This window comes from Juglans regia, chromosome 4, assembly GCF_001411555.2.
Source record: "Juglans regia cultivar Chandler chromosome 4, Walnut 2.0, whole genome shotgun sequence".
Taxonomy (NCBI): Eukaryota; Viridiplantae; Streptophyta; class Magnoliopsida; order Fagales; family Juglandaceae; genus Juglans; species Juglans regia.
Window position 1 is genome coordinate 1,487,452 of NC_049904.1, and position 9,155 is coordinate 1,496,606.

Consider the following 9,155-nt stretch of genomic DNA (forward strand, 5'->3'; position numbering starts at 1 on the left):
TGAAGGAGAGGAAGAGGAAGAAGGAGCCGAAGCTCCCCTTCCCCCTAGCTCGATCCGAACAAGAGGGTTTTTAGAGAGAGAGAGTCTGGTTTTTAGAGAGAGAGATAGTTGATAGTATTTAAATGTGGTGGGATTGTATTCTAGACTTTCTTTCTCAAATTACTTGATTTGATAAACGTATGTAATTGTTATCTTGTATGAATGAAATACTTTTTTTTGTATAAAAAAATTATTTTTGTTAAAAAGTAGAAATTATCAATAAAAAATAATAAGTGATTAAGATATAATTTTTTTTATAAAAATAAGTTGGACTTGATTTATAACGTGATACGTAATATTTATTTTATAATAAAATTAATTTTATAAGTTTATGTATATTATTTTTATAAATAAATAAAATTTATTTATAAAAATATTTTATAAAAAAAATCATATAAATATCAAACTTTCCACTTATTTTTTAAAATAAATCATGTGATAAACCCAAAAAAAACTTCGAGCGGCAGCCTGAGCAAAACGCGACATTTCTAGACTGACTGGTTCGACAGGCCTTTTGTCTAAGACGCTCCACCATCCCCCACGTCGCACACTACGTGTCCCTGCTTTAATGCGTCTCGCACCTTCTCTCGCCAACACGAAACTTCGCACCACGTGTCTTCCAAATCACATAACCCAAAAATGCTAATCAATATTGATCAAACCCCTCAACTTCGACCTTAAAGCAGTGAGCGAGCGGAAGAAAATGGGTACAAATTTGTTAACTAGAGCGCAAGATGGCTAGCGATAAGTTCAGGCTGGTGTCACCTGCAATAAACCACGAAGGAAAGTTTCCCAGGAAGTATACAGAGGAAGGTCAAGGTGCTGTGAAAAATATATCTCCGCCACTGGAATGGTACAACGTGCCCGATGGAACCAAGGCCCTGGCTCTTGTGGTTCAGGACATCGATGCTCCGGACCCAAGTGATCCGATTGTGCCATGGACGATGTGGGTGGTAGCGAACATTCCTCCGACATTGAAGGGTGTTCCCGAGGGTTTCTCTGGGAAGGAAGAGGAAGTGGGTGGTGACTACGCTGGAATCAAAGAAGGGTACAATGACTATAAGGTCCCAGGTTGGCGCGGGCCCAAGCTGCCCTCCCATGGCCACCGCTTCGAGTTTAAACTCTATGCTTTGGATGATGATCAGCTCCATCTTGGTAACAAGGTAGGAACGTATCTGCATCTGCATCTGCATGCAGCAGTTGTCGTTGTATGTGGACATTAATATATGTTGCGTGTGTGTGTGTGTATGAAGTTGACAGTTTTGTTCTTGTTTAGTTCAATCTGATCTGGGTTTTATGTACGTTGTAGGTCACGAAAGACAAGCTATTGGATGCAATTCAAGGGCATGTGCTGGGAGAAGCTGTCTTGATGGCCGTTTTCTAATGATCTATTAATTATGCAGCGTCTTTAATTTTGACTCGAGTATCTTTCTCCCTAACGTGAGATTAATGAACCTTTTTTTTAATATTCGCATTTTTAATTCTCTTCCTGATGCTGATCTTTTTTTTTTTTTTTTGAAAAACCGTACATTCATTGATTAAACAATCAATATATCTTTGCCTCAACAATATTATTCGATTACATAATGAACATCGTAGCGCTGTTGAATTGGTCTCCCTTCTCGTCTAATTAAACAATTTTAGAAAAACTACCTGCATATTTTGATATTCCCATTCTATCCTAAGAAATCCAATAACACACCATGATTCTTGTCTTGGAAACTACACCAAAATCTCCTAATCATCTTACTTTGGATCTGGCATAACTTTATTGGGAAGAGAAACACATTAATCCTATAAGTAAGAATAGCTTGTAAAACAGTTTTGATGATGACATTTTTTCTTGTTTGAGATGTAAATTTAGGCATGGTTATACAAATTAAATTATCTTATCTCATCTTATAAAATCATTACAAAGATTTTAAATGTTCACATAAAATATAATAAATAATATTAAAAAAATAATATTATAATAATATTTTATTCATCTTTTAACTTCAACCATGTAACTAAACAAGACTATTATTCCAATTTTTAATTCTATACCATACTCGACTTTTAATAGATCAATAAAATGCTTGAACCCTTGATTTTCCAATTAAAACTAGTAAATCGAGATATTTTTCAAAAATTAAAAAAAAAAAAAAGTCGGTAGCCATTTATATAACAGTCCCGTCTTAAGTTTATTGAAAAAAAAAAAACTCTCATTTATGATGGAAAAACACTGCTGAAAAACATCATGACACTTGGGGTTTACATCTAACCCAAAAACCAAGTACCCAACAATAAACTAAAAACCAACCCAAGAAGAAAACTATATAAAACTAAAAAAAAAAACATGCCTAAAAACACGACAAGCCCAAAAACCATTACTTTCCTATAATATCCATCAATAACCTTGGTACGCAATCACCAGGAAAAAAAATTTCAATTTGAACCCTCTTCTAATTTTCTTGCCAAATAATCCGCAGCTTAGTTGCCTTCTCTAAATTGATGCACCACTTGAAATTGAACTCCATCTAGTTCTTGAAGGAGGGAATCCCAGTAATTCTAAAGATATCATAAATTACAACCTCGCTTCTTTACTCAATCAACCACTACCTTAGAATCACACTCCAAAATAATATTTTGGTCATCCATTTCTTTACATAGTCGAACCCCTTGAAGTAAAGCTCTTAATTCAGTCTCGTTGTTGGTTCCAAACCCATAGTGAACAAAAAAACCCGCCTTCATTCGACCCCTATGATCCTACAAAACTCCATCCACACCACAATTCCCTAGATTTCCACGGCAACTACCATCCATATTCAATTTCCACCAGCCAACAGGTGGTTTTAACCATACAATTTGAAGTAGTTTACATACAGCCTAGTCTGGTATATTCATGTCCAACGCCTTCAAAATCTGTGCATCAACCGTGGTGACCTTCTTATCATTCAAATCATTTACCAAGATTCCTAGCCATAACCGAATAGATCTCCAAACATCCATTGCATTTGCCTGTACTCCCTCCATTCGAGATTGACAGCGTCGTCACCATAAACCCCAAGTAATGATGCTTGGTAGCAGGCCAACTCAAATACTCGTTTTTGTTCATTTTTTCGCACACACCATCCAAGCCTCCACTCGATGCCACCAGGTTCGGGTTTGCAAACAGCCTATGCCCATTGCCAGTGAAGCTAAGCGCCAAACCTGTTCTGCAATCTACCCAGTAGCAAGCACATGATCCAGCGTTTCGGTTTATGGGGATTGACAGCAATCACACTTTGAAGCCATGACAACTCCACGTGACTGCACCTTAGTATCCGTAGCTAGGTAGTTAAAACGAGCCCTCCACATGCAAATTGAAATTTTCTTTGGCATATATTTACTCCATATCCAATCCATCCAACCGTGATGATCTTTCCTCACTTGGATTAACTCCCACGCACTGGTTGTAGTAAACTTTCCATCCAAAGCAAGCTTCCAAATTAAAACATCTTGCCCAGGATGTCCAATACCAATTTCCCTAATCACCTCAACCGCCAACTCCTCACCAACTAACTGCTGCAGTATGTCACAATCCCAGGAATCCCCAACCAAAACCTCCTTAATTTGTAGAGAAGGCCTGCTAACTACCCGCACCAAATTGCATAAGGGGCCATTCGAACCTACCATACCAGAAGGACGATGTCCCCTCCCTCACTCTAACTTTGGTAGCCTCACAGACGTCAAGCATAACTGAGACTATAGACTTCCAAGTTCTCGAACTATTACTGCGAGCTACTAGCAGCGAAACATGTTGTCCTCTTCCATACTTCGACACCGTGAATTGAGCCCACAATGAGTCCAACGACAAAACACGCCAGGCCAATTTCATGTGCATTGCTCTTTGAATTTCCAGAAAATTCCTCAAACCCAGGCCACCCTCCTCTATTGGCTTACTGATTCGAGACCACACACACCACTTCCTTTTTTGCTTTCTCATTCTTCTCTCCCCAAAAAAATGGGCTAAAATTGAATTAATTTTTTTAATCACAACCAAACAATGGGAAGCCATACTAGAGAGAACGTGCTTGAGCAGAATCAATCGCCCCCCTTGCGACATCAATCTTGCCTTCCACCCCGCAACCTTAGCTCAAAATTTCGCTACCACAAGATCCAGGTGGACAACTTTCAAGCACCCATATATCAACGGAACCCCTAGATACATGACTGGAAAATTACCAAGTGCATACCCCGTTAAATGCACCAAACCACGCTGCCTGGCAACACTAATTACTGGTGAGGAAACAATTGCCGATTTTTCTTTGCTAACCTGTTGGCCTGACCAATTTTCATAGCATGATAATATGGTACCCAAATGTCTCAGAGATCTTTTTTCACCATTTAAAAAAATTAAAATATCATCTGTATATAACAGATGAGACACCAACGGTGCCACCATAGGATGATAATACTTACCAATGCGACCCTCCTCAAATTCTTTCCGAAGAAGCCTTGAAAGAACTTCTTGTATCAATATAAATAAATATGGCGGCAAAGGGTCCCCTTGCCGTGCTTATACCAGTATTAGCCAATAAAAGCTCCCTAAGTTGAATATATGTATTCTTGTTGAAGAACACCGATGATTTATCCATGTTTAGTTTCAGACTTGAAGCATGCTCATATAAATACAACAAATGAAAAATTATTGACCATTCAAAAGAATTAGCTTTCCGAAAAAATAAAAAACTATTATAAGCAAAGAAGAGGTGATTGAGTCTTACAACCCCATTCACTAGTTTAGAATATAAGATTAAATTAATACACTTCATAATGAGATGTATCCACTTATCAGCAAAGTCCATTTTCCTCATAATAGCTTCCAATAACTTTCATTCTACTCGATCAAATGTCTTATTCATATTGAGCTTTAATGCTACTCCTTATTGTGTGAAGGGCATCATATGCAGCAAGAATATTGTGATCTACTATGAAACAGCTCGAGAGGAATGCACTTTGGTTTGGTGAAATGATTTTTGGAAATGTATGTTTAGGTCTAACTTTTGCAAAAATCTTATACAAGACATTACAAAGACTGATACAATGGAAGTCTGTAACTTTTGAAGCTTCCTTATATTTTGGAATCGGAGAAATATAAGTAGATTTTATGGAATGCAAGCTTTTAATATTAGGATTCAAGCATTCAAGCACTACCTTACAGACTTCTCCTCAATCAACTCCCAACTTTGTTGATAGAAAACATAACTATCCGATCCAGGTGATTTAATAGGTCCCACTATACGGATATAATGGTTATTATCTCATTATAATTTTTAATGACCCTAGCTAGTAAATAATATTTCACTAAAGGAACAAGTGTCCTATAGGACTGAGCGAAAATTGGATTCCGATGGTTCATAGTCGGAGTCGGATATTTTTTGGATTTTTTAGTAAGAGGTGTTGTTTGACTCCACTTCGACTCTGACTCCAATATTGTACATATATTTTTAAAATATGTATTATTTATATTTTGATCATATATACTAATATAGTTATATAGTTATATAACTAGAACTTATATAATTAAATTAAAAAAGATACTAGGATGAGTTAATTATTATAAATTTATATATTTATACCATAATATAAATAAACTAATAGTTTAGTATATATAAGAGCACTAGTAGTGGGCTCAACAAACTTTAGCTAAAATTTGATTAAAAAATCTACTTTTACAAATTTAGCTAGCTACTTTTCAATAACATCAAATAACAGGCTCAACAAATATTTCACTATTCTATTAAAATATTGATTTTGAACTTTTCATTTATTTTAATTCTAATTGTAATTTGAATTTCTCCAACGGTTATATTTTTTAACGGCTATATTTTTCCAACGGCTATATTTTTTAACGGCTATATTTTCTAATGGATATAATTCTCCAACAGCTATATTCTTCCACTATAAAACATAACATTTCATCAACAATTTCATTTACTTCAACTCAAGTGTCCCTGTGAAACCTTTTCTTTTCATTTCTTCTCAATGGATCGTTCACTTTTTCACAAAATGACACTTATCGATTCAGATTCTGACGAAGAATTTGAGATAGCAAGACAACTTGTGGAAAAAGAAGGATCAAGCTCACGTGGTTCTTCTAAAAAATCACGTAAATTCATAAGGCATGATCGATTGCAAGCCCACCAAAATCTTTTTCCTGACTATTTTGCTGATCCTCCAATCTATCCTCACAAATATTTTCAAAAAAGGTTTCGAATGAGTCGTTCTCTATTTCTTCGTATCCAAGCTGTGGTAGAAGCCCATAAACCTTATTTTGTCCAAAGACGAGATAATTCTGGAAGGCTTGGTTTTTCTTCCCTTCAAAAAATAACAGTTGCTCTGAGGATGCTTGCATATGGTGTCACGGCTGATTTTATGGATGAATATTTGAAGATTGGAGAGACTACGGCATTAAGAAGCCTAAAAATGTTTGTTAGAGCAGTTGTTTCAATTTTTTCTGAAGAGTACTTAAGAAAACCCAACAATAATGACATTGCTAGACTGCTAGCAGTTGGTGAAAAATGTGGATTTCCAGGTATGTTAGGGAGCATCGATTGTATGCACTGGAAGTGGAAGAACTGCCCAACTGCTTGTTATGGTATGTACTCTGGTCATATCCACGAACCAACAATTATTTTAGAAGCAGTGGCTTCTTACGATCTATGGATTTGGCATGCTTTTTTTGGATTACCGGGATCTCATAATGATATAAATGTGCTTGATCGATCATTTATATTTTCTGACCTTGGTCAAGGGCTTACTCCGACTGTTAATTACACTATTAATGGTCATAACTATGCAATGAGATACTATATTCCTGATGACATTTATCCACAATGGGCAACATTTGTTAAGACCATCTCAGCTCCTCAAGGAAACAAGAAAAAATACTTTGTTGCAGCCCAAAAGTCCGCAAGGAAGGATGCGGAGCGTGCTTTTGGTGTGCTTCAAACATGATTTGCTATAATTCGTGGACCTGCAAGGTTTTTTCACATTGAAACGCTCAATGATATTATGATGGCATGCGTAATTTTACATAATATGATCATTGAAGATGAACGGACTGACAACGAAGAAGAAGAGTTCGAATATGAACAGTTGGTAGAAAGCATACATGATGCAGTGTCAACTGGCCCTACACCTGAATTTAGTGAGTTCATTCAACGCCATCATGCTCTTAGGGATAGGAAAATTCATCGTCAACTCCAAGCAGATCTCGTCAAGCATTTATGGCAACAATATAGTGCCTCATAATGAGTTCAAGTCTATGGTTGTATGTCTATGGTTGTATTAGAGTCTATGGTTGTATTAGAGTTTATGGTTCTTGTTCTATGATTGTATCAAGTAGCACCTTCCTCCATAAAACATAACCAACAAGTCCCAAATAAAACATTACTCCATAAAATACGTAACCAACATTAGAGTCAAAAAAGGCAACAAACATAAAACACTCATAAGTTCAAATCACAAATAAAATATTACTCTATAAAATACATAAAAATAAGTCTAGTACAACAAGTTAACAACACGTAATACTATATATAATATAATAACATATAATTAGACACGAAAAATAAATCTAAAATTTAAAATTTCCATGTCTAAAAAGTAATTGATAATTGGTAAAATCTAAAATTGCTCCTCAATGGGTATTAAATGCCGTGTCTAAGACTTTAGACAACAATAAATATCGAAGTAATAAAAAGTTATAACATGATCAATTTTATACGTATATCTCTAAAACATTTAGATATATAGGCTATAACTTATTGTCACTTGTCTCTCTACTTTTGAAGTTTTTAAAAAAATGGAGAATAGTTTGACCAAATATTTGGACCTAGTTGGTGAAACTAGTCAGGGGAGAGAAGAAGGAAGAGGCGCCGAGACACGGAGTTCTGTTACTCAAGAACTTCAAAACAAAGGCCACCCTGCACCAAAAAAGAATTGAAGAGCAAGTCTGTCTGCTCTTGCAGGAAAGTAATCATACTAGGTTTTATCCATGTTTCCACGCTATTAATTAGCAGCCTCACCTAAATACTGCTGGCCGCGGGCCCTTGTATTCAGTATTTTTCAATGAAATGGCTAATCCAAGGGACACTTATTACCTGCCATGTTGTCCCAGCTTTGTAGACCTGTTCTGGTTTTATCTTCTTTTGATATGGTTTTGTTAAGTGGTCTTGTCAAGAGCCCCTAATGAACGAACCTATTGATTTATGTTGAAGTCTTCTGCAGTACCATTGCCCTCAGGTACATGCACCAGAAAGTTGTGATTGATGTCTTTTTTGTTTTCAATTTTTTTGAGCCAGAGACTGATGTATGCATGTGTTGAAGAAGCTAGCTAGATTTGAGAAGACAGGTGAAGCAGGTAAAATTTTCAGCTGAACAAGTAAAAATAATTAGGGTTCTACCCACCCCCGATGTGAAAACCGGAGCCACATCATGTGCTTTTGCTTGCCCTCGTCTCTCTGTCTTTTCCCTAGCTATCAATCTCGATCGAGTACTACTGTTTTCAGCTTTTTCAGTCTTTTCTTTCTGGGAATTTCCATTTCACCATTTATGTTGCTGAATAAAGAATAAATAGAAGTTTACGTTGGATTATTGAACCATGCACAATTACAATCACGTTCACAACATTTTCATGCTGGCCAGCTTGTTGGCCCCCAATTAATTATGCCTACGATATATATACTTGATATTGGACTGGGTGACAAGAAAAAAGGGATTACTTTTCATGTATATATAATCAATCTCCTTTAATTTTCAAAGATAAGGATGCAGTACTCTTCTCTAGCCTTATAACCATACATATATATACATGCTTCTATAATTAGCAACAAACCTAGCCATATAAGCAAAGGTCAACCTAAACAAAACCCTCGAAGGAGCGAAAAGAGGGAAAAAAAAAGACCAAACACGCAATCATGTCAACCACAAGCAAATTAAGAGTAAAGCAAGGTCAAATTAACAAGGCTGACCAAGCTGCAAGGCTTCAAATGAATAAGAGTTTTCCCTAACGTACAGACCCCACCATGTATGAAATCATTCTGTTTGATTGTGTAGCGACAAAATAAAGAGATGGAAAGTTTCCCTAG

General features: G+C 36.2%; 2 protein-coding genes across 2 annotated transcripts; both read left to right on the forward strand.

Annotated features, from left to right (window-relative positions):
* The first annotated feature begins 706 nt into the window (after nt 1–706).
* On the forward strand, nt 707–1,530 carry LOC108995148 (UPF0098 protein CPn_0877/CP_0992/CPj0877/CpB0906). Its single transcript, XM_018970647.2, has 2 exons — nt 707–1,202; nt 1,349–1,530. The coding sequence occupies exons 1-2, from the start codon at nt 774–776 to the stop codon at nt 1,421–1,423; spliced, it is 504 nt and encodes a 167-aa protein (XP_018826192.1). The 5' UTR covers nt 707–773; the 3' UTR covers nt 1,424–1,530.
* Nucleotides 1,531–6,072: 4,542 nt separating this feature from the next.
* LOC108995137 lies at nt 6,073–7,020 on the forward strand. The gene has a single exon (XM_018970638.1). It carries the CDS (start codon nt 6,073–6,075, stop codon nt 7,018–7,020), a length of 948 nt encoding a protein of 315 aa, XP_018826183.1.
* The last annotated feature ends 2,135 nt before the right edge of the window (nt 7,021–9,155 follow it).